At 44.4% G+C, this 27,070-nt stretch overlaps 1 protein-coding gene across 1 annotated transcript; it reads left to right on the forward strand.

Moving 5' to 3' along the window:
• Positions 1–1,136: 1,136 nt before the first annotated feature.
• mrpl45 (mitochondrial ribosomal protein L45) lies at positions 1,137–26,975 on the forward strand (the record flags this gene model as incomplete). The annotated part of the gene is made up of 8 exons (XM_083635158.1): positions 1,137–1,199; positions 7,159–7,354; positions 9,207–9,324; positions 10,199–10,297; positions 12,440–12,488; positions 17,596–17,745; positions 20,880–21,053; positions 25,005–26,975. The coding sequence occupies 8 exons, from the start codon at positions 1,137–1,139 to the stop codon at positions 25,101–25,103; spliced, it is 948 nt and encodes a 315-aa protein (XP_083491284.1). The 3' UTR covers positions 25,104–26,975.
• Between the last annotated feature and the right edge of the window lie 95 nt (positions 26,976–27,070).

The raw sequence follows: 27,070 nt of genomic DNA on the forward strand, positions 1-27,070 counted from the left end.
AGCGCCGACCTGCGGACAAATGACGTCAGCGCGTCACAGTGCTACGTGTAGAACGTGTGTGTTTTGTGTGTGTGACTGGCCAAATAATTCATATTCATAAATCAATCTATTAAAATCCACTCTGTTCGCTACCTATCCGCATGTTGTTGTTGTTGTTGTTGTTGTTGTTATAACGATTGTGATTATGATTGCATACCAGTAGTGTGCTTCCAGACCAGTTTGATAGCTCTTGGTATTCTTTTGGGGACTTGGTAAAAAAAAAAAAAAATCTGAAGATGTTTGAATTATACCTATTGCTGATATATGTGACTCATCTGCTCCTATTTTCAGTAAATACAAACTTTTGACAATTTATAATGTTAACATAGCCTATATCAGACTTGTGTATTCATGTATATGTAGCTACACCTATCTCATGATTTACCTATTGTTTTTCAGAATTGTTTTAAAGTTTCTTCAGACATACATTCATATTCCACAAGACGCTCTAAGGACTTTCATCTTCCGTTTTGTCGGACTTCCCTTAACCAATACTCATTGAAATACAGAGGACCATCTCTTTGGAACAATTTACTTCCATCACTAAAAACAATACCTACATTATCATCATTCAAGAGAAACATCTGAAAAGGACCCTACTGTAATTTTATTTAATTTGTTGTGTTTCTTAACTTAACTAACTTGTTGTATAATTTCCTTGCTAATTCTAGATTTTGGTAATTTTATTGTTTAGTCTATAAACCGTATTATTATGTAATATTTTTTCTGTTCTTTCTGTCGTTCTTTCTTTCTTTTTATTTGTTTTCCTTTTTAAAATATATCTGTTGAAATTGATATGGGGGAGGTACCTTTATACGCCATTTTTGGCTTCCAACCTGCACAATGAGCTATTTTTTAAAATGATTACTGTATGTTATGTATCTATGTGCAAATAAACATAAAAAATAAAAAAAAATACCAGAGAACAAAAGGGACTGGACTGGAGTACCCCGATTGTGTCTTTAATTGTGACTCTAGACTACTACTATCTGCATCAGAGCAAAAATAATGTTTGCTTGTTGTTTCATTGAAATGTTATTTTGAAAGTTGTAAACGGAAGTCTGTGTTTCTGGCAGTGGCTTGACACTGGAAGCAAGATGGCGCTGCCCATGAGGAGGACGCTGTTAGCCCTTCACCGAATAACATGCAGCAATTTGAAGGTATTGGTGCGTTACAAATGTCTTGTTACTGCATTAAGCTCAGGCAAATAACACGTTGAAATGGCAACTCGTTTTGTTTTGCTCACTGGCCTCGCCGTGTCGGTCAGGATCTGTCCGGTGACCGGACGGCCAAGCCGGGCTAACGCTAACTTTCACCAAGACATGGGGGAGGTTATAGCCGTCTGTCATGCAGGCTGTCAGACTGACTGAGACAGGGAGACGATCAATAGGCTTTGTGCTGTTGTGGCTCGCTACTAGTTATCATTGCCATAGGGCTGGCTACAAGAGTACTAGGCTAGGCTAAAATAAATTAACGCTAAATACAATAGCTTGCAATGCTAAAATAACGTTACCTAAGAGGTCTCTTCACCATGGCTCAAAATCTCCATTGAAACTGGTGTGAGCTTTGTAAACACAGCAGCTCACAGAAGTAGTACAGCCAGGTGTAACACCGGGTTCGAACCCCGGTCCGTCCCAGGGCCTTTCTGTGTGGAGTTTGCATGTTCTTCCCGTATTCGTGTGGGTTTCCTCCCACCATCAAAGACACGTACAATATGTTAGGTTAATACTCCTGTCAAAGACATGTATGTTTGGGTTAATACTGTCAAAGACATGTATGTTAGGGTTAATACTGTCAAAGACATGTATGTTTAGGTTAATACTGTCAAAGACATGTATGTTTGGGTTAATACTCCTGTCAAAGACATGTATGTTTAGGTTAATACTGTCAAAGACATGTATGTTTGGGTTAATACTGTCAAAGACATGTATGTTTGGGTTAGGGATGGGCATTTCTAGCAAAAACACTATTCGAAATTCGCTGGCCAAAGTCGACTTTTAATCGAAATTCGAAAAAAAAAAAAAAAAAAAAAAAAATTATGTGAGTGAAATGTTGCATTGTCTCCCCTGATTCTAAGTATAGTCGAATCGCTTGGTTTGAGCAAGTAAAACAATTTTTATGAGCATTTTAAGCAAGGTTTATGGAAAAATGAATGGCGGATGAAATCCCATGAAGAGGGAGAGGTTGCTTATAAAAATTGTTTTACTTGCTCAAACCAAGCGATTCGACTATTCTTAGAATCAGGGGAGACAATGCAACATTTCACTCACAAAAAAAAAAAAAAAAAAATCAAAAAACGAATTTCGAATTTCAATAATAAAAGTCGACCTTGATAATAACAACGATTATTCGAAAATTCGAAATTCGATGCCCATCCCTAGTTTGGGTTAATACTGTCAAAGACATGTATGTTTGGGTTATTACTGTCAAAGATGTATGTTAGGGTTAATACTATTTGGGTTAATACTGTCAAAAACATGTATGTTTGGGTTAATACTGTCAAAGACATGTATGTTAGGGTTAATACTCCTGTCATAGACATGTATGTTAGCCTTTGTTCAGCCAGGATGCCTAACGTAAGCACAGCTGAAGCTTGAGGCACGCTCACGGCGGGTTCACACACACGCCTAGAGCAACGCTTTAAGCTACGCCTAGGCATATAGGCATTGCTTCATGCACGCTAGGCGCCTATTTGCGTTCACACAGGACGCCACACTGAAGCCCCGCTCTGCACTACGCTGATCACATGAGCAGTGGTTTTTTACACTTTAGATCTGATTTATAGCATGGGTGAGTAGCTAATATAAACCTCTTTTTTATTGTAATGTGCAAGTGACGATGTCTGTCTATTTCCTGGCCGGCTGTAATTGTTATTTTCCCTCGGGTAATCATGTGACTATGAGTCATCAACACCATGAGTGATACATGCATTGAGACAGGGGGGGTATATATACTGTACATCTGACAGAAAAGACGTTAATAGAGGAACACATGAAGGACAGCTCTCCTACTATGCACTCGTTAATTCGCGCTCCACCCTCCCTTTTGGGCAAACTCGGTAGAAAATATGGCCCAAGTCCGTCAGAAACAACAGCCAGCTTGACAGTTCCGCCGGGTTCACACACACGCCTAGAGCGACGCTTAAAGCAACGCCTAAGCAACGCCTAAAATTTAGGCGTCCTTGTTAACAGACGAGAGCGTTCACACATACCGCTGCCACGCTGTGCTGAAGCCACGCTCGCGCTGTGCCTACGCTGCGCTGCATTTATCGTTTAGGCGTCTGTTCTATTTTTCAGCTCTAGGCGTGCTGAACTGTCAAGCTGGCTGTTGTTTCTGGTGGACTTGGGCCATATTTTCTACCGAGTTTGCCCAAAAGGGAGGGTGGAGCATAGTAGCAGAGGAGAGCTGTCCTTCATGTGTTCCTCTATTAACGTCTTTTCTGTCAGATGTATATATACCCCCCCTGTCTCAATGCAAGTTTCACTCATGGTGTTGATGACTCATAGTCACATGATTACCCGAGGGAAAATAACAATTACAGCGGGCCAGGAAATAGACAGACATCCTCACTTGCACATTACAATAAAAAAGAGGACTCACCCATGCTATAAATCAGATCTGAAAAGTGTAAAAAAACCGCTGCTCATGTGTTCAGCGTAGCGCAGAGCGTGGCGTCCTGTGTGAACGAAAATAGGCGCCAGGCGTGCATGAAGCAATGCCTATATGCGTAGGCGTCGATTAAAGCATATGCGCAAGGCGTCGCGCAAAGCGTGTGTGTGAACCAGCCGTTCAGCGTGCCTAGACGCTGAAAAATAGAACAGACGCCTAAACGATAAATGCAGTGCAGCGTAGGCGCAGCGCGAGCGTGGTTTCAGCGCAGCGTGGCAGCGGTATGTGTGAACGCTCTTGTCTGTTAACAAGGACGCCTAAATTTTAGGCGTTGCTTAGGCGTTGCTTAAAGCGTTGCTCTAGGCGTGTGTGTGAACGTGGCGTCAAGCTGAGCTGACGCTTAACCGTTCACACAAGAAGCCTTCTCTTTTCCTCTCAGCGCCTCACTCGGTGCGCCTTGAACCCGCCCACATGCACACATTGACTTCATGCCTGGCAGCTTCAAGCTTCACACGTCGCGCTTGGAAAATAGGACTGAATCCTGAACGATCGCGTTGAGCGTGGCTTCAGCGTGACACGCTTGTGGCTGATGTGAACGGCCTCGCCTGTTAACAAGGACGCCTAAATGAAACTTGTGGGTTCAGTGTAGGTTGAGCTTAGGTTGAGCGTTGTTTCGGCGTTTAGGCTTAATAAAAGACATGTATTTTAGGGTTAATACTCCTGGTCCCTCTGACCTCTGGCAATCGAACTGGAGTTGGTCAGGGCTGAGAGGAGTCACGCCCCTCCGTTTCAACTTGAGTCGGGACGTTGTCGGCAGCAGCTAGACATCCTCGAACGTCACCTTGACGGGGGGGGGGGGTTCCCCAGGGAGTCCCCAGGGAGTCCCCAGCAAAATGAGTCATTGTGTGATTTCATTATTGGTCAGTCCCCCTAGAGAGGTTCGCCCAAAGAGAGAATGTCGTGCGTGCATACTTGGTCATAGCTTTCACTCTCTCCTGTTATCTCTCCCCATCTACATTGAGTGAATGAATGCATTTATTTTAGACGGATGTTAAAAACACACAACGCACAGATAAAACCCATACATCTATATTACAATTGTCGAGGAATTACACTCAATAAAGTCCAGGACTATGTTTCTATTGTGGTCCTCCACAATAAATGTAAGTGTAAAAAAAAAGTCAATGGTAGATGGCTATCCAAGACACAGAAAACATCAACAAACACATAGACCATGAACAGTAACCTGAACTGTCTGTCAGCAGCTCAGCAGCCATCCCTTCACTGCTCTTTTAAAACGGTTGGCAGTGAATTTCTTTCAAACGAGGCGACAACAGATTCCATTCAGTAGCTGCTGAAGGTGTTTTTCCCTGAAGCAGTCCTGAACCTACAGTGACACAGTTTTTCCTCACTAGCTCTAGTCGAGTACCCGTGGGTCATATCACTGACCAGTTTAACATTGTTTTTTAAGTAGTTGGCGACGCAGCCAAACGCTGTTCTGTGCGTAAGACCCAGCTTCAAAAATGCTTGACCCTGCTCTCGATTGACAACCATTTCAGTTGTGTGAATTGGGAGCAGCCGACATGGTTACGAGAGGAGCAATTCAACAAAACTCCTATGTATCCATTTATTTTTAAATGTCTGCAATTGATTTTTGATGTACTTGAGGGGTACTGGTATACCATGCTGTACATGCCTAGTCATAGTGGGGTTGCACTAAAAAGCCACGGACAGCAATTTCAGGGTTTTTGCGTCCAGAATAATTAGACTTTCTAATGGCAAGGAATTTGAAAAAAAATTGGTTGAATTTTGCTATGACTTTTAAGCCCATCCTCTCCCTGGTGAGAGACTGGTCCAACTCACAGCCTAGCATCGAGGCGTCTCTAAACACTCTTTGACTCCCTCCTCTCAGACTGCTGATGCGTCTCTAAACACTCTTTGACTCCCTCCTCTCACACTCCCGAGGCGTCTCTAAACACTCTTTGACTCCCTCCTCTCAGACTCCAGAGGCGTCTCTAAACACTCTTTGACTCCCTCCTCTCAGACTCCCGAGGCGTCTCTAAACACTCTTTGACTCCCTCCTCTCAGACTGCTGAGGCGTCTCTAAACACTCTTTGACTCCCTCCTCTCAGACTCCAGAGGCGTCTCTAAACACTCTTTGACTCCCTCCTCTCAGACTGCAGAGGCGTCTCTAAACACTCTTTGACTCCCTCCTCTCAGACTGCTGATGCGTCTCTAAACACTCTTTGACTCCCTCCTCTCAGACTGCAGAGGCGTCTCTAAACACTCTTTGACTCCCTCCTCTCAGCGTCTCTAAACACTCTTTGACTCCCTCCTCTCAGACTTCCGATGCGTCTCTAAACACTCTTTGACTCCCTCCTCTCAGACTGCTGATGCGTCTCTAAACACTCTTTGACTCCCTCCTCTCACACTCCCGAGGCGTCTCTAAACACTCTTTGACTCCCTCCTCTCAGACTCCCGAGGCGTCTCTAAACACTCTTTGACTCCCTCCTCTCAGACTGCTGAGGCGTCTCTAAACACTCTTTGACTCCCTCCTCTCAGACTGCTGAGGCGTCTCTAAACACTCTTTGACTCCCTCCTCTCAGACTTCCGATGCGTCTCTAAACACTCTTTGACTCCCTCCTCTCAGACTGCTGATGCGTCTCTAAACACTCTTTGACTCCCTCCTCTCACACTCCCGAGGCGTCTCTAAACACTCTTTGACTCCCTCCTCTCAGACTCCCGAGGCGTCTCTAAACACTCTTTGACTCCCTCCTCTCAGACTCCTGAGGCGTCTCTAAACACTCTTTGACTCCCTCCTCTCAGACTCCAGAGGTGTCTCTAAACACTCTTTGACTCCCTCCTCTCAGACTGCTGAGGCGTCTCTAAACACTCTTTGACTCCCTCCTCTCAGACTCCAGAGGCCTCTCTAAACACTCTTTGACTCCCTCCTCTCAGCGTCTCTAAACACTCTTTGACTCCCTCCTCTCAGACTGCAGAGGCGTCTCTAAACACTCTTTGACTCCCTCCTCTCAGCGTCTCTAAACACTCTTTGACTCCCTCCTCTCAGACTCCAGAGGCGTCTCTAAACACTCTTTGACTCCCTCCTCTCAGACTCCCGAGGCGTCTCTAAACACTCTTTGACTCCCTCCTCTCAGACTGCTGAGGCGTCTCTAAACACTCTTTGACTCCCTCCTCTCAGACTCCAGAGGCGTCTCTAAACACTCTTTGACTCCCTCCTCTCAGACTCCTGAGGCGTCTCTAAACACTCTTTGACTCCCTCCTCTCAGACTGCTGAGGCGTCTCTAAACACTCTTTGACTCCCTCCTCTCAGACTGCTGATGCGTCTCTAAACACTCTTTGACTCCCTCCTCTCAGACTGCTGATGCGTCTCTAAACACTCTTTGACTCCCTCCTCTCAGACTCCCGAGGCGTCTCTAAACACTCTTTGACTCCCTCCTCTCAGACTGCCGAGGCGTCTCTAAACACTCTTTGACTCCCTCCTCTCAGACTCCCGAGGCGTCTCTGGATGTGCGGCATCCCCTCCCGGTTCTCCTAACGGTCCGGACCAAGAAGCGCTACTTCATCCCGCCGGCAGTGGGGCAGAAGGGGAAGAGAGAGGAAAACCCGGAGGCCAAGGCCCGAGCGGCAGGCATCGTTTTCAGACAGGAATACGTCGAGAGGCCCATCAACATCTCCTGCACTGGTATGATTGTGGGTCACGCTACATGTGGGCGGGGCAATATTTCAATATGATTGTTTATCATCTTATCGTCACTATTGAAGTAAAAAAATATATATATACAGTCGGCCCTCGCTGCCATATGGTGCGACGTTTAAAATAGGCCACGCCCCCACACAACGTTAACCTTGCTTGCAAGATGGGTAACCTCGCGAGATCAAAAGAGATTCTCTCGACGTAATCCATCTTGTCATGCATAGGCAGTTAGGATGATTGGCCGAAGCATGTCCGGCTCGACGAATCAGCGGCAGCCTTAGGCGGGCTCAGGCTCGTCTGGGCAAGTAGTGGGTACATGGTCTTTGTAGTTCTTTTCACTCGTCAACATGGCTGCCGCCGCGGGAGTGACAGGCAGTCTGAATGAAATTGAATGTAACGTTCCCAATTCTATGTATTAAATTCTAAAAACCGACCCTCAACATTTGGGAAGGCTAAACCACACAACTAGTTCGTTATAATCGAACGTCATGCTTCGAAGGCGACTTTACGACGATGAGGACGGTGAGGACTCAATCAATGATAGACTGCCACGGAGATCAGGCACAGGCACCTTCCTCCGGTCGCAAACGTGACGTCAGAGGCATGGCGATCTGATTGGTTGAAGTTAACACGCACCAGCGGTGATAGACAGATGGGTCATCCAATCACCTGCCAAGTAGCTTGGAAAAAGTGCCCGCCTCCGTCAGCGGGTCGGGTTACTGCATTCCCAGATCGACTGGTTTAGTGAAACGTAATGTGGAGCTAAACCGTCCATCTGGCAGCGTCAGGTTAACACAACGTGCGGTACAAGTGTCCGGCCCCGCGCTATCTCTATGGGCAAAAGAAAAAATCTACATTTTCTGTGGTCGCTTTTACTAACACTACATTATCATTCAAATGTTTTTTTTCTCTCTCTCCCCCCTCTGGAAGTCACAAAATGCCAACTAACAAGCTAGCAAACCTCCGATCAAGAGAGGAGTCGTGTTGCATTTTGAGACTTGAAGGAAAAAAACATTGTAATGATCTTGCTGTTGTTTGAGAAGCATGAAAAGGTAACGACAAATTGTTTACACACTTTAAGAATGTGACTTAAGGAACCTTTTCCAAATCATTAACGTTAACCCGACTGATCAACCGAGCAGCAATGAAGTATAGAGAGCTGCAGGGATGACGTATTTTTGTAGGCTGAATGCGGAAGTCCCGAACTTCCTGGTTCTTCACTGTTTCTGTCTATGGGATTTTTGACTGGGTTTTTGGCGCGATGCTTCAAATAATGTCTGTGGGCAACGCAAGTTTAATCAAACGCGAACCAAGGTTCAGCGGGATAATCTTCACACATGAGGACCACTTTCATGAGTTTTGAAGCGTAACTGCGAGCCCTAGAGGTAAAAAGCTCGTGCTAAGCTAATCCAGAACTACACACAGTGTCGCATAGGCGTCCACGCATTGATTGCGAGAGAAAGAATTTCCGCGTTCACTCGTGATGACGTGTAATATCCGCGTCGACATTGTAGTCTCATTTAGCCGTTTGCTAGCTAGCCACCCTTTTAACGGCACGTAAAAGCTTCAAAACTCATAAAAGTGGTCTTCATGTGTGAAGATGATGTTACTAAACACTGGTTCGCGTTTGATTAAGCCAGCGTTGCCCAGAGAGATTATTAGAAGCATCGCGCCAAAAACCCATTCAAAACTCCCATAGGCGAAAACTGTGAAGAACCGATGCATCGATGATTTCCGGACTCGTTACTGCGGCTCTCTATTGTCACCGTTTATTTCCCATCTTTGTCTTTCTAAAACGCAGTACAGATCGATTGATTGGGTCTGCTCTCTCTCTCAACAGCGGGAGTCTTCGACCCCTACGTCCCCCCAGAGGGCGACGCCCGCCTGTCCACTCTGTCTAGAGAGGGGTTGAAGCAACGCACTGAGCAGATGCGACAGAGCGCCGCCTCGCAGCTCGCGTAAGATGGTTTCCCTGACCTCTGACCTCTCGTGTTGTTTCTGTACCATTCTTTTCTTGTCAAACGTGGAAACCTTTCCTTGTGTCAGGCTTTTTCATCCTCCTCTCTGTCTAGGGCAGGGGTGCCCAAATTCTTTCCCATGAAGGGCCAAAACTCAATCTGGGTGGAGGGCCGAGGGCCAAAAATAAACGTCGCGCAATTACATTAAAATGTATTGTGTTTGATAGAAAATTGACATTCTAAATCTAAAAATAACATTTCAATAGGCTATAATAATCTACTTTTTATCTGTTTGGTAATTGTAGTAATTTGCAATTGGTTATATATATTTAAAAAAAAAACATCTGCATTTGTGGGGAGCTTAAACATTTAATCAGTAAACACCCAGTTCAAAACAGTTGTATTTTCCACCTTTGTAATCAAAAGAGAAATTTGACTTCATTCACAACTTAAAAAATCCTCAAGGTACTTTGAAAATCAGCTTTATTGTCCATCTTTTGTAAACAATTTGCCATGACAATTTGCAGGGATGCAGTCTCAGGAGTGAACACAGTATATCTGCAGCCACATTCAGACACTGTTTCACAAAGTCACCACATGAAAAAGCTCGTCCACCCTATGGAGCTCTCCCTGAAAAGTAAGAGCTCCATAAAAAACACTTCAAAATGTTTAAAAAAAAATGTAAATCACCTGTTTATTTATTACATTTGCCCCTGCTATCTTCCTACCAAGATGGCCGTGTGGTGACTGACGTGACGGAATACGATGAATAATAAACATGCTCAAGCTGAATGTTTCTGATGTCCTGTCCTGTGTCTGATGTCCTGTCCTGTTTCTGATGTCCTGTCCTGTGTCTGATGTCCTGTCCCCGCAGGATTCGCAAGATCAAGGAGCTCGACGCTCAGTACACAACAAAGGAGTTTGCGGTGCGAGCTCAAGAGATCTTCACTGAAGCCCACAACGCCCTGACAGAGTAAGATATTTACCCTGACGCCATCCACTGACTCCACGGACTCTGTTTACAACGCCCTGACAGAGTAAGATATTTACCCTGACGCCATCCACTGACTCCACGGACTCTGTTTACAACGCCCTGACAGAGTAAGATATTTACCCTGACGCCATCCACTGACTCCACGGACTCTGTTTACAACGCCCTGACAGAGTAAGATATTTACCCTGACGCCATCCACTGACTCCACGGACTCTGTTTACAACGCCCTGACAGAGTAAGATATTTACCCTGACGCCATCCACTGACTCCACGGACTCTGTTTACAACGCCCTGACAGAGTAAGATATTTACCCTGACGCCATCCACTGACTCCACGGACTCTGTTTACAACACCCTGACAGAGTAAGATATTTACCCTGACGCCATCCACTGACTCCACGGACTCTGTTTACTTCAGTGAGACGTTTGTAACAGAAGTGATCCACTGACTGGACAGACTCTGTTTACTTCAGTGACGCAGTTACTAGGCCTGCAACTAACGATTATTTTCATAATCGATTAATCTGTTGATTATTTTCTCGATTAATCGATTGGTCTATAAAATGACAGAAAATGGTAGCAAATGACGATCAGTGTTTCCCAAAGCCCAAGATGATGCCCTCAAATATCTTGTTTTATCCACAACTCAACAGATAATATCAGTTTACTTGTCATACAGGAGTAAAGAAAACCAGAACATATTCACATTTAAGAAGCTGGAATCAGAGAATGTTGACCTTTTCTCTTCAAATTATACTCATAACGATTAATCGATTATCAAAATAGTTGTCGATTACTTTTCGGGTCGATCGACTTAATCGGTTAATCGTTGCAGCTCTAGCATTTACTGTGACACGATCCACTGACTGGATGGACTCTGTTTACTTCAGCGAGACATTTGTAACAGAAGTGAGATTTTGACTCACTGCTGTCATGCAGGAGGCCGCTGCTGTTGCCCTGTTGTAAAGGGGAATAGTGCTCACATAAGAAGAACAGATCCAGGGCACTCTCCAGGAACAGATCCAGGGCACTCTCCCCAGGAACAGATCCAGGGCACTCTCCAGGAACAGATCCAGGACACTCTCAGGAACAGATCCAGGGCACTCTCCAGGAACAGATCCAGGGCACTCTCCCCAGGAACAGATCCAGGGCACTCTCCAGGAACAGATCCAGGACACTCTCAGGAACAGATCCAGGACACTCTCCAGGAACAGATCCAGGGCACTCTCCAGGAACAGATCCAGGGCACTCTCCAGGAACAGATCCAGGACACACTCAGGAACAGATCCAGGGCACTCTCCAGGAACAGATCCAGGACACTCTCAGGAACAGATCCAGGGCACTCTCCAGGAACAGATCCAGGGCTCTCTCAGGAACAGATCCAGGGCACTCTCCAGGAACAGATCCAGAGCACTCTCCAGGAACAGATCCAGGGCACTCTCCAGGAACAGATCCAGGGCACTCTTCAGGAACAGATCCAGGGCTCTCTCAGGAACAGATCCAGGGCACTCTTCAGGAACAGATCCAGGGCACTCTCAGGAACAGATCCAGGGCACTCTCCAGGAACAGATCCAGGGCACTCTTCAGGAACAGATCCAGGGCACTCTCAGGAACAGATCCAGGGCACTCTCAGGAACAGATCCAGGGCACTCTCCAGGAACAGATCCAGGGCACTCTCCAGGAATGAGGCTAAGAAGTGTGTTTGTCCCGCTTACGTTTAAAGAATTTAGCTGATGCTCTTACGAGGAGTTGAGCTATAATGAGTGAGGTCAGGGGTTTTCAAAGTCTGAGAATGTGGGCCGCCCCCCAGACAAATCTTGGAAAAAGGCGCCCCCTCACTTAATTCCATATTGGATCACGCTTATATTATTTGACCCCATAGAGACTCAACAATTGAGCCAAGATAGCCTTCAAACTACACCAAATACATCAAAAGGTCTGTCTGAAGTCATTTATATGTTTCTGACTCTGGGAAAGTGGGAAAAAGTCAAATCTCTTTAACCAAATCACACACATTTAGGCTATTCTATGTGATCTCATTTTGATAATTTATGTAATATTTCTTCACTTCCATTCACTCCTCCCATCATGTTGAGGTGAAAATGAATGTTTGTTTTACAGGTTCAACAAGGAGAAACTGCACTCCCTGGTGACAGAAAGGTGTTATCCAGTAAGTTCGCTCTTCCTTGACTCACTACTTTCAAATCTCTTTTACATCTTTATTGTTTAACACCTTTTTTATTTTTTAGCTTTTTATCTCTTCATATGTTGTACTATTCCTTGCTTTCATGCGTTTTGTAAAGCACTCCGATTTTGGATCAACGCCTACAAATAAAAACGAGCGAATAGTAAACCAGTTGTCCCCCACCAGTGATGTAGTTTTCCACCCTCGGGTCAGTCCCATTCATTGTCAATGCTGCCCCCTAGTGGCACAAAGTCAATATTACAGTGTGACTAACTAAATCAATCAACCAATCTAACGGAGGGAAACCAATCCAGGGACCCAATCTTGTTACCCCTTTTTTTCACCTAGCTAATTAACTAGTATTCTCTAAACCTACGAACACTTAAAGACTGCATTTTCTATTTCTTTTTGGACTCTACTTTTTAGATTTTCAACTCCCTTCCCTGATCTTAGGATAATTTAAAAATTACATTTTTATATCCCTTCTGTTGGACTCTTTTTTTACATTTTCAATTTTCTGTTCTCTTGTACATTTTATTTCCATAATAAACCATTCACAGAGTTTCATTATCGGAAACTCTGTGCATGGTTTAGCCCGGCATCTCTCGGCCTGTCTCGGAGGGGAGTCCCCAGATGGGGGTCCGCTGCTGTGGCCTGGGTGGGCCCGTCCCCCGCGTGGCCTGCTCTCACGCTCTCAGTCACTATGCTGGTGGCTGGGGGCTGGGGGGGCGGGTCGCGTGGGGGCTGGGTCCGCCCGGGCCGCAGCAATTGGCCCCTAGCACAACGACCTCACAAGGTTCCTCCTCAGCCAAGTCACTGGGGCAATCCATGTGGCGATCCATGTGTGGATTGCCACCATATGGTGGAAAGGTTTTCTTGCGTTCACTGGGGGTGAGGGGGTGCCGCTGTGTCCCGGCCTGGCCTTCCCTCCCACGCCTTATGTGGGCGGGGGCCGGGTCGGGGGGCATCGGTGCTCTTCATCACTGGTCGAGGGCTGCCGGTTGGTTTAGAACAGCTTAGGTAGGCGATAGATTAGCTACAGCCTAAGGCTGACCTGTTAGTGTTCAGGCTAAAATCAGACTAGAGCAGGGTAGGATAGGCCAGATTAGGCTGTAGATTAGCTAGATACTATGTCCCAGTTAGCTCTGGTTAATGCTTAGAGTAGTCAGTTGTCTGATCTTCTCCCCCCCCCCTCTCTTTCCCCCTTCCCCCACTTCTTCCCTTCTTCCCCCTTCTTGTTTTCCTCTCTTTCCATGCTCTTTCCTCCCCCACATCCCACCGCCCCCCCCTCCCTTCTCCTGCTCTCTCCTCATTCTCCCCCCCTCTGCTCCTTCTCCTCTTCTCCCCTATTTTCCTGAATCCCTGCCACTTCCTGCTCTCCCTTCTCTCACATTCCCCCTGCTCTCCTTCCCCTGCACCCTCCCACCTCTCCTTCTCTGCCTCTCTGTCCTCCCCCCTCTCTCACATTCCCCCTGCTCTCCTTCCCCTGCACCCTCCCACCTCTCCTTCTCTGTTCTCTCCTCCTCCACATTTCCCATTTTCTCCCCACCCTCGCCCTAATCCGGGCCCGTATCCTACTCCCTCCCTCCACCCTAGACCCTACCTCTACTCTCTGTCCTCCCCCCTCTCTCACATTCCCCCTGCTCTCCTTCCCCTGCACCCTCCCACCTCTCCTTCTCTGTTCTCTCCTCCTCCACATTTCCCATTTTCTCCCCACCCTCGCCCTAATCCGGGCCCGTATCCTACTCCCTCCCTCCACCCTAGACCCTACCTCTACTCTACCTCCCCTGTACCCTTCCACCTCTCCTTCTCTGTTCTCTCCTCCTCTCTGTCCTCTCCCCTCTCTCACATTCCCGCTGCTCTCTTTCCCCTGCGCCCTCCCACCTCTCCTTCTGTGTTCTCTCCTCCTCTCTGCCCTCTCCTCCCTCTCACATTCCCCCTGCTCTCCCTCCCCTGCACCCTCTCCTTCTCTGTTCTCTCCTCCTCCACATTTCCCATTTCTCCCCACCCTCGCCCTAATCCGGGCCCGTATCCTACTCCCTCCCCTCCCCCAACCCTAGACCCTACCCCTACCCTGGCTCTCCCTCCCCTGCACCCTCATCTCTCCTCCTCTGTTCTCTCCTCCTCCACATTTCCTATTTTCTCACCACCTCCCCCCTCTCCTCCCTCCTCCCTCTCCCTCCCTCCTCCACTCTCCTGCTTTCTTCAAATGTTCAAAACTTCAAATGTTATCTTTATTCTGTATATTCTTGTTACTGTGTGTTAGCTAGAATCAGCTAGACATACTTTCTGTGAAGCCCTCTGAGACATGCTTGTGAATTAGGGCTATATAAATAAACTTGACTTGACTTGACCACTAATGTTGCCCTCCGCTCAGGGATTCCGCTAGCATTTTTTCTGGCTGGCCAATTGAGCCGGCGACATTCCAGAATTCTGGCCTTATAGAATATTTACCGGCCCAGTCAAAATGTAGCCTATTGAAAAAAGATAGATGTAACCTAATTTCTTAAATACATAACATATTATTGTATAATTTTTAGCAAATGAAATCTTAATTTTAAATTTCCAAATAATTTTCTAACTATTCACTGCGGTGCGGTCTGCGCTTGCGAGTGCAAAGGGAGCGAGCTGCAGGCACACCGCTCCTTATTTAATTAATTAATTCGGTTCGGGTTTGCACACCCATTAAGATTAAACAATAAAACACAAAAAACAAAAGCTATTATCCAATCGTCCAACAAATGTATTTTATTATAGTGAATGAACTCGTCACAAACTTTGTGAACTGAGTTTGTCATATATTCCCGTTTAATTAAGCCAGACACTGGCGGGCCTACATTAAATGTCTCTTTGCATCCAAGAACGTGAAATTAAATAACTTGAAAGATAATCTAAATTAAGAAGTTGCCTACCTGCAACAAGCCAGAGATGAGACGTGCAGTCAGTCAAACTTTATAGCCTATATTTTCTGAAGCGAGCACAACACTGCCCATTAAATACTCCATGGCAAATCAATTGAGGTTCTAGTAGGTTATTTATGCTGAAATGATGTTGACATTAGTGACTAAATTAACGGACATAATAATAAGCTTTACAACCTGCAGAGGACCTCTCTGTCGCTGCGAGAATTCTAGCAATACGCCTGCGGCAGTTTCTTCATGATCAGCGCTCCGCTGTGCAAAGCCGATTCAACCCAACTTTTCCTCGCTGTGGCGGCTTCTCATGGCTGGTTGGATCTTGTTCTGGACCATCGTTGCATAAAAAGAACTGGCCGAGGGATGTCTGCGTTGACATTTCGGTCTCTTGTGTCAAGCCAAAGCCTATCTGCATGCAGGGCGCTGCGGGCTGCGCCCTGCGGGATGCTACACAGCTGCAGTGTGCAGCTTAATTGCATCGCAGTTAAAGAGCGTCTGCTGTATTTTTTCTCTTTATCACCCAACACAACATAACAGCGGGGCGAAAATATATAATATTTAAATCTATATTTATGTTGTAGCTTATGCAACATCACTGGTCACACAATATTGGGCTATTTTATATAGGCTAATGAATGTATTTATTTGGCATTATTTATTATTATTTGGCTACTTGAGCCGGCGACCTTTTAATTTACCGGCCCACGGGAACAAATACCGGCTAACGGAATCCCTGCCTCCGCTATTGTATATTGCTGCAAAAAATACACTTTTAGAAATGTAGACCCCCCCCCCCGCCCCTTCCAGGAGGTTTGAGCGGGGTTCATCACCCTCATTTTTGACCTGTAAGGGACAATGGTAACCTGCAGGCAGCTCAAGTAGAAACATGAAAATATGAGTTTCTGAGGTTTTTCATGGCAGCAGAAATATGTGACTGGCTCACTCTAACACAGCTTCAGTGCCACTACAGCTTGATCATGATATCATAGCACATAATTGCTAATTATAAGAAGGTATGCGTGCATCTGGTATGCTGACAAAGAACAAAGCAAGTGTTCGTTCTGCTGCAACATTTTCACTATTCAACCTGATGTTACTTTGTCAGCCCTCAATCTTTCCTATTGGAATGTCAAGTCAAGTTGATTTACTGTGTATAGCACATTTACACAACCAAGGTTGACCAAAGTGCTGGACAGGCAAATATCAAATCGACACATACAGTTGGTAAAATAGAAATAAAAAGAAGAAAACACATAACAATATCCACCTTATTTCTAGCTGCCATGATGCCTGATGGGTGTTTCTTCCGCTTCCCGCGTAATAGACTCACTGTTTTAACTTGACAAAAAAAAGGTCTATGAGGATTTTTACAGCAGAGCCATTCTGCTCTACAGCCGTGTCGTTTGGGTGCTGGGATAACGTAATGCATTGGGGTAGTCGGCTACTGTGGCTAATGCTAGCGGCTAGCGTGATAGTTACTTTACATGGCAGTAAAACGCCACTGAATGACCAAATTGATTGAACTTTTAACCATTTCGAGTGACACTGTTTCCATACGGACCCCCAGCGTTGGTTAGTTGTTTATAATGTGACTATATTTATAACTTTTATAACGTACTCCAGTTTCCGGTTTATAATTCGGGTCTGCAGCCGAGTATAACAAAGGAAATGGCAAGCTGCAACAATAAGTCACGTTAAACCGGAGCTTGTACCCACAGTTATTTTTTACAGTGGGGCATTCAAAAATAAGGTGGATACATAATAGGCACAATCTCAACTTGACGGCTAATTGAAATAGATGAGTCTTAAGCAGTGACTTAAAAATTCCAAGGGTTTGCGCAGTTCTTATATGGATGGGTAGGCTGTTCCACAATTTGGGGGCAGCTACCGCAAAGGCTCGGTCGCCTCTGTTTCTTAGTCTAGATCTCAGAACATCCAAGAACATCTGGTTAGTTGAATAGTAGAGTAGAATAGTAGAATGTGTCTTCATCATCAACATTCATCTTTGCCTTTTGATTGCTGCGGGGGGGGAAATTCTGGGACAGGCAGGCCTTTGTTGCTATTTGACTGTTATGTGGTACGTGGTTATAAACTGGTAATACACAAATACCACTCACTAAGACCAACATAGAGTTGTTTGAAGGGTACATCCCACCTCTCCCTTGTCCCCTGTCCAGGAGATGACGAGGGGGAACCGCTACAAGACGATCCGCTGGCGGTTCGTCGAGTCCCTGGAGCCCCCTAGGGTGGTCCAGGCCCGCTGCCCCGACATGGTCAGCAAGGGCAACCTGTACGGCCAGGTGACTGTGCGGGTGCACTCCAGACAGGTGAGATCTATGTTACCCCGCTGATCCTGTATACCGCTGGATCTTCACTTGGCCTGATGTGACCTGGTCGAGAAACACCGCTGTGTATGGTTGATGCAGTCCCCTGTACTCATCTAGTCCAGTGGTTCTCAAATGGGGGTCCGCGGACCCCCAGGGGTCCGTGGCACTTTGCCAGGGGGTCCGCGAAAAGTTTTCAGGTATTAAAATATATATATATATATATATATATATATATATATATATATATATATATATATATATAATTAAAAAAAATGCGACATGTTACTTATTCCTTCTCAAACTACTTCCTACATGGTGCTAGTCTATCAAAATATCTTGGCTGTCATTGATTGTGTTGCATAGTTGTTTTCTGTACTGTTGACAAATTGTGATATTGTAAGTCGCTTTGGACAAAACAAAAGCGTCTGCTAAATAGAGCTGTGCATCTTCACTGATCTCACGATTCGATACGATTCGATTATACAAGTCTACGATTCGATTCGATTATACGATGCATCTTAAATCGATGCATCACTTTTTCCGCAATACATGATTTATTTTTTCTCACTTTCTTTTTTCTCACTGTGTGGCTACTTTTAAAATAAAAGTGCATTTGGAATTGCATTGTATTATGATCCATAATTAAAATAAACAACTGCATGTACTTACATTCTATTTTATTCGATTATAAAAAAAATAAAAAAAATAAAAAAAATAATTAATAATCGATTTTTGATATTTGTTAATCGATTCAGAATCGTCCTATTAAGCATCGCGATGCATCTCTGAATCGATTATTTTCGGCAGCTCTACTGCTAAATGACGTAATGTAAATGTAATATAATAAAAATTATATATATATATTTTTTTTTTGCAAAATCTTCATAGTTCAACGAAAATAGTTTATGCTTCAAATCTAAAATGGTTCATGGATTACATTCTAATAACAAACCTATCAAATTAAAAGTCAAGCACGTTACCATGGAAACAATTAAGCTTAGCCCAAAATCACAAATCAGAATGAGGGGGTCCCCGGTATATTTTCTATCTTGTAAGGGGTCCTTGGCTGAAAAACATTTGAGAACCTCTGATCTAGTCAGCTGCTTTTCACCTGTAATAGCTGCTGGTATTTGGACCCACATGTAGGCGGAGGTCATTTTTCAGTTTATTACAGATTATGAAAGTGCAGATTGTAAACTTTCAAATGATGCGTCACACATTGTAATCTGAAAAGGAAATGAAGGAGATCTGCTTATTTGAATGTTACTTTCAAGTCACATTCAGAGATAACGGCCCTCAAAGTTAGAGAAGCTTTTCACAGCTAGGCAGCCAGGTAAGGGGGGAGTGGACAACAAGGACTTTTATTTAACAAGATACACTTATTTACTGATTCTAAAACGGCTGCATTTTATGTGGAATGGATAGTTAAAAACCGAAACTTGTGTATTATTGGAAAAAACGAAAAACAATTGGCCTACATGTGGTACCTTCTCCTGGGGTGTGTCTAGTGAGTCTACTAGGGCTGCAACTAACGATTATTTTCATAATCGATTAATCTGTCGATTATTTCCTCGATTAATCGATTAGTTGTTTGGTCTATAAAATGGTAGCAAATGACGATCAGTGTTTCCCAAAGCCCAAGATGACGACCTCAAATGTCTTGTTTTGTCCTCAGCTCAAAGATAATATCAGTTTACTGTCATTACAGGAGTAAAGAAACCAGAAAATATTCACATTTAACTCATTGAGTGCCAGCCACTTTTGGAGAACGACGCTCCCAGTGCCAGAGTTTCAGAGCGTTTTCAGTGATTTCTCGAGGCCCACAGAATATTGTGTGATATTACTATGTAAACACCGAACACGCAAAAAGAACAAGGAGACTCTATTGTATCATCAGCAAAAAAAAGTTTATTGATACCATTTTCCGTTCTTTAGTTATGAGCCGGAGAAGATAGGTTGTTTTCAGCGTTTTCAGGCATTTCAAATTATAAGCTGAGATATTCCGCCTTTTGTGAAATGAAGCATTTCAAGCACATTCACTGACTCTAGCTAATATTTTCTGATGTAGTGATGTGGTGTAGTTGTGTCCTGCCCTGCGTGCCCCACCCCCCTCTCCCCCCCTGAGCTGAAAACTCCTCCCCACACTAGTAACACACAGCCTCACGCACCCAGCGTCTATTTTCGGAGTGCTTTTTGTGCGCCGCCTCCCAAGCAGCGCAACATGGAAAAGCCACACGCGGACTGCAGGGAAAGGTTTGGCTTTTCAGTGTCGGCTGCTGCTTTTCTAGCGGCTAATCGTGTGGAGAAACTATGCTGACAGACAGACAGAGGCAGAAGGGCTCAGTTGTGGGAGCGGATTGACTGTGTCTACATGGCTCTGGGCTGCAGCATGAGCGGCTTCTCTTTGATCACGGGGCTTTTTCAGGCTGTCATTGGCACTCAATGAGCTAAATGGGTGACTATACTATAAATACTAAATGTGATTTAGCGGGTTCCTTTTATCAGTTTGACTTGAAACAATGTCACAGGCTGGGAAAGGTTCTGATCTAATGTAAACAAGCAAAACATGAAAGTACGTCCGAGTACGTCTTTGGCACAGAACGCCATTGTAAAAAGTACGTCCGAGTACGTCTTTGGCAGAGAATGAGTTAAGAAGCTGGGATCAGAGAATTTAGACCTTTTCTCTTAAAATTGTACTCAAAACGATTAATCGATTATCAAAATACTTGTCGATTAATTTTCTGTCAATCGACTAATCGATTAACCGATTAATCGTTGCAGCTCTAGAGTCTACTTTTGAAAATGGTGGAACTTAGTGGTGACTTAAGTCATTTCCTTAAAGGAACAAGGCAACATTTTGGGAGATTCGCCTATTTGCCATCTTCCCGATAGTAAGACGAGAAGATGGCTGCTTCTCTGTGCGTGTAGTAGAAAAATAGCAGGCCATCTTGCAGCACCTTGCTACAGTGAAGATTTCAGAAGCATTTTCTGGGGTTTCTTTTCTGTTTTTTTCTTCTTCTTAATGTTTTTGATTGTGTTAACGGGGGTAGGCTAGTCGGTACCAATGATTGACTACCATTCATTGTGCTAAGCTAACTAGCAGGAGGGGCGGGTCTTTTCTAATCCTGCTCCAGACGCTGGCCATCTACGACCGCTTCGGCAGACTGATGTTGGGGAGCGAGGAGGAGCCCAAGGACGTCTTGGAGTACTTGGTCATGGAACGACACCTGGCCAACCCCTACGGCCGATGGAGGTTACACGGGAAAATAGTACCAGCCTGGGCACCAGCCAAGGACCCCATCATCAAGGTGACCGTACACTCTGTACATTTTCAGCTGAGGTTGCCCAGTCGAGAAACGAACCCCTGAAGGTCCTTACACATCGGGAGCGTTTTTTTCGTGCGATTAATTCACACGTCAATAATATTTTTTAGATAGATTAGTCAATGCAACCGCGCATACCAACGGCGAAGTTTCGCTGAGCGTTATTGCGGCATTTATTTTTTCGAACCACGGTTGATTTTTCAGAAATTCGCTTCCGACGTGTGCACATCTGTGGCTGTGATTGACAGGTGGGTCAAAACTCGCATCGCAATTTCGTGCCGTATGTTCGCATCGCTCTTGATGTGTAAGGACCTTAACTCTGGCAGTGATGCTGTCATGCTCCACCTAGTCTCACGTGGTCAGACCCTGGGAATTCCTGTGTCAAGCCTCTGATTGGCTGGGCTGTTAGGGGAAGTCCGGCTCTCTGCGTGCATTGATGCATCGTTCAAAATGTAACGTCCCCCACGAGTTGCGTCACGCAAAGTAAGGAGGTCCGTGGTTGGTCAATTCATATGTCTTGACTTTAAACAAGGAAGTGCAGAAATTGTTGCATCTATTGATAAGGTGTTGTGGCTCAGACCTTTGTATCTCGTACCACTATTGTTTGTAAGTTGGCTGATGGGTGGTGTTGCCTTGGATACAGATGTCTGTGTGCATCAGTAAATGCAGAAACCATAAAATGAAGATGATCTCACAGCTCATTAGTGTTGATATATTCTTGGCTCCCACAGTGACTGTGCAGGTCAGGCCTTACTAGGGATGGGCGGGGGTACTCGAGTACTCGTTCATAACGTCAGTACTCGAGTAACGTTTCCGCTGTTCGGGTACTCGCCCCACTCCCCACCCCTTTAAAAATGGCCTAGATCTACACGCATCATCATGTGGATCTGGCAGCATGAACTGCACGGGCGTCAAGTCAGCCAGAATGTACAAGTACGTCATCCGCTTTGTTGCTTTCAAAATAAAACGCTTATTGTAACGGAGCCTTATTTATTTTGAGTCATGCGTTACAGCCACAGTTTCATGCCATATAACATCACAACGAGTATTTTGATACAAGATTTGCTGCTTCGTTCGTTGAAATACCTTTTTCTCCTCCAACGTGCATCAATAAGCTATTTACTTTTGTTTAAGTAACATTATTTTGAAAGTTTGAACTGGAAGTTTTACAGCTCATCCCGAAAAAGGTGGCTGGAGTTATGCTCCCGAAGGAGACAGATGCACGCTTCTTCATAGCGCACGCCTGATAAAACTCATTCAAAACTTTGCACTAGTTTACTGACCACACTGTCATTTCCCATAACGTTAGTCACAAGAAATGTGGAGAAAGAATCACTTGTTGGGAGACAATCGCTTCATGGTGATCACTATTTAGCTGCGGCTGTAACGTTAACTCATTGAGTGCCAATGACGACTTTAGTGGTCAATTCGTTTAGTAACGTTGAGTGCCAATGACGACTAAAGTCGTCAATTGCGTTTTTTGACGGTGGGACGTGGATCAAAGCCAGATCCATCTCCTGTAAAATTTTGGGGCATGTTGAATGTGTATAACCTATTTTACCGACCCATTAGGTGGCGACAGTGCTCTCCAGATTAGAGAAAGGCGAGGAAAAAAGAGAGAAGTCATGAGGAAACGGAAATCGCATCGATATGCATGAAGCATAACGTTAGCTGTGCCTGTGAACAGCAGTCAATCTGCTGCCACAATTGAGCCCCTCCGTCTCCGCTGCGATAGCCCCTCCATATGATTTAGTTGCCGACACCAGCGTCTTTCTGAAAAGTTACATTATTCTCAGCTGGGAGCCGGCGACACGCTGTGAAAAAGCGGGGGGATGCAGCGCACTTTTCAGTGCAGACAGAGCAAACGCACTCGCAGCAGAGCCCCAGAGACACTCCCACGGAGGAGGAGGAGGGGGGTGGGGCACGCAGGGCAGTATACAACCATTGACAGTAAACACAGACCCAGACAGCAGCAGGCTCGATAGACAGAGAGACAGGCAAACAAGCTAGAATATGATGCCCACCAGCAGTAAATCAAGACCAGCAAGAAGGTGTAGGGTCTGCGCACGCAGGGGCCAGCGCTGCTGGTTGCAGCTAAAAAATATTATTTGTTGATCAATATTATTTATTTTCACTGTTTTATTGAAGGAAATTATTTTTGAGGTGTCATTACATCAGAAAATATTAGCTTCAGAGTCAATGATGTGCTTGAAATGCTTAATTTCACAAAAGGCGGAATATCTCAGCTTCTAAATTGAAACGTGTGTTTTTGCTAAAATCAACCTATCTTCTCCGGCTGATAACTAAAGAACGGAAAATGATATCAATAAACTTTTTTTTGCAGATGATAGAAGAGAGTCTCATCGTTCTTTGTGCGTGTTCAGTGTTTATATAGTAATATCACACAATATTCTGTGGGCCTCGAGAAATCACTGAAAACGCTCTGAAACTCTGGCACTGGGAGCGTCCGTTCTCCAAAAGTGGCTGGCACTCAATGAGTTAATCACACTGGTTAGTTTTCACTTTTTGGCAGAACACCAACAGTGTAACACTGTAACAGTGATCATAAAGTAAAATGGATGATACTGGACAATGGACATGTATTGGAAATGAGCCTCTGCTTGTTTCACAACACTATTGTCCGCTCCGAGGCGCTAAGGCCATCCATCCAACCATCGGAGATACTGTCCGAGGTCGGCTTTAGACGTTAGCTTAGCGTCACCTAATATCACAGTCGGTCCCTCTCCTCACAAAAAATGCTCCAGGTAGCGCTTTTTCCATGCAAAAGTGCAAACGTTATGTGTGAACCATACACAGCAGATTACCCCTTGCTCATTAGCAGAAATTTGCTTCTGACGTGTACACATCTGTGGCTGTGATTGACAGGTGGGTCAAAACTCGCATCGCAATTTCGTGTCGTATATTCGCATCGCTCTTGATGTGTGAGGACCTTAACTCTGGCAGTTATGCTGTCATGCTCCACCTAGTCTCACGTGGTCAGACTAGTAATCACACAGATGCCTCCTCCCCCCCCCCGTGTGCGAGTACCCGATTACTCGTTCATAATAGAAGGAGAGTACTCGAGTATTTAAATAGCTTAAAATGTCCATCCCTAGTCCTTGCAATAATGTTGTATATCATATCATTCAGTTTGCAATGCCAGGGTGCACAGTGACTCACGATGGCGCACAGCGGTGCCAAACATGGAACATCATTGCCATCATAATGTGAGTCGGGCCCTGCTGTGCACAGATGCATCTGACGGATGGGCAGTGATGTTGGCTGTGAGACTGCCCACCCCCTCCTTCATGCAGTCTAGCCATCATCGGTGCTCTACGATACATCGTTGACATTTTGCAAAACAAACGTAAAGTTGGTGACAGTCAGAGTCACCGCCGGAGACGTCCTCATCCTTCTCTTAGCTTCTTTGCGATGGTCAATTGTAAAAATAAAAAATAAAAATAAAAAGCAATGTAGATTCACTCATTGTGATCACGAGCTTCCTGTTCTATTTGACCTCAAATCGAATGCTACACCCGTCTCAAGCGGTGAATGAGTGCCTCCTAAATGTGTTTACTGACTGACTGACTGACTGACTGACTGACCCCATAATTTAGCTGTGTTGTTATCTAGTAATGTATTACATGCTGCCCACTGTCTGTCATGCATAATGTATTGAAATGGCATTTCTTTTGGGACAAGAAATTCCAGTGTTTGCTATTAATATGTGTAAATATATGTTATATATGTTAATTTGCTAGATAATATGTGTGGAGTAAATTCAGCTTTTATGACCTTGAGGAAATGGGGTGAATTTGTTTAGTATGTATGTTGTGTATAAGTTGTCGTTGTTGTATAAATTCTCTATTTATAATCCCTTACTACGAATTGACTTGTTTTACAAATGATGCTGATCTAATCCTCTTCCTGTTTCAGACTATTATGATTCCTGGTCCAAAACTGAAGCCGGGAGAAGAGTTTGAGGCCCTCAACTATGAAGTTCCCAAAACGAAGGCTGTGCAGTGGAACAAGTAGACCAGCGGGTGGCGCTGTTCTGTTCTTTTCATCAAACCACGGGGGGGGGGGGGGGGGGTACATCACAACCAGTCACCAGTCAAACACTTATTCTATTTGAACTGAGGCTGGTGAGTTTGTTCGTTAGCTCTACTCCAGGCAGGAAACCAGGCATCATTTTGGAAGACCTTTCTGTTCTAAAAATCTAGTTGGCTGTTAAAATGATGAGCGTGGCAGATGAATTCTGGGATGAACTAACCATTCTGCTCGATAGCCAATAGAGTAGTTTATTACCATGTCATGTTTATTTCCACAGGGCTGTATTCATTTACCTGTAGGTATATATCTAAAAACACACACACACACACACACACCAGAGATGCTCACAAGTCATTTTTTGCAAGTCCAAGTCAAGTCTCAAGTTTTTGATCACAAGTCCAAGTCAAGTCTCAAGTCTTTGGTCACAAGTCCAAGTCAAGTCTCAAGTCCCTATGGATGAGCGTTCTATCATCTGCTGCATGTCATCCGGTCTGCTTAGAACACTGCATAGCTAAAACTAAGGGATTCAAAGCATGTACTGTGTTATCCTCACCCCTTATCTATTAGAATACAGTAGCAGCAATGATTAGAGATGACATTAGTAGACGTTTCCTTAACGTTAATGCACCAAAAATATAACAAATAAAATAAATAAAAATAAAGATTGTTCACAAGTCCCAAAACATTCAAGTCCAAGTCAAGTCTCAAGTCTTTGAGGACGAGTTTCAAGTCAAGTCTCACAAGTCACTGTGTGTGTGACTTAAGTGCGACTCAAGTCCAAGTCCCCATCTCTGACGCACACACACACACACACACACACACACAATGCCCAGATCTCCAGAGATTGTATGGTTTATTTCTGTGATGAAGTTTGAAATATGATCATAAGTTTGAAATATGATCATTTCAGGAATACAAAAATAAAATGTCCCATCTGCTTTTTTCCACACCCTTGGATTTCATTGAATGTAAATTTGTATCAGAATAGACTTTCATAGAAGATGCATACAAAAAGAAACAACAATGTCTGAACCTAGGCCGCTAAACATACCATAGTTCTCGCATGTTACTGAGTGGATGTGTTACGACAATGATGACATTACATTTTTGTACTCGACGACAAGGTACATCACGCTCGTTCAAAAAAACACAACATGCAAAAATGCTCACAAAGCTAGATCACTCCATTGACAAGTAACTTGGGGCAGTGCATAACAATGACAGTGAGCCAAAGAAAACATAGAATCACTGTAACGGTCTGTTAATATATCATCTATAAGACTGTGTTGGAAGAGTTTTGTTCAAAGGTGAGATGGCCACCATTTCTGACACCTACTTTGACGGAAGGATTACTGGCGTGTAGGTCAATATGGGATACTCTTGTGTTGTATTATGCAAGTTATCGGTTAACACCTTTGCCAACGTTATGGTATGGATTTTTAAAGATGTTATCTGTATTGGTGAAATATGGAATAACAGTTGGTAGTGTTTTAGAATAAAACTCCTTCCATCTCACACAGAAAACCCCTCCTTTTATACTTGAATTATTATTGAAATGAAGGCCTCAACTCCATAACAAGCATTATTTGCCACATTGAGATTCAACACCTTTCACAGAGTTTGAAGCGCAACAGCTTTGCCTATTGCTGCAATACAAATGGCGTCGGTGTCGTCGTCAGAAGTTTGTCATGAAATAAATTTGACTTTGCACACATTTCAGATGTGCACATTTTACACTACTTCTGAACATAGCATTTGTTAATCGCATTGCCCCATCTCCGTGATATGATGGTGTACAGTATTTGTGTGATAAACTGGTGTCCTATGCATTGCATGCATGCATATTAACAGCAATGACACCACTTTATAATGTTTAGGAAAACAAGGATTATGTACAGTCTTTGCTCCACTGTCAGGGGGACATATTTACTGTAGGGTGGGAGGATGAT

Source organism: Poromitra crassiceps (assembly GCF_964638095.1).
Source record: "Poromitra crassiceps genome assembly, chromosome: 4".
Taxonomy (NCBI): domain Eukaryota; kingdom Metazoa; phylum Chordata; class Actinopteri; order Beryciformes; family Melamphaidae; genus Poromitra; species Poromitra crassiceps.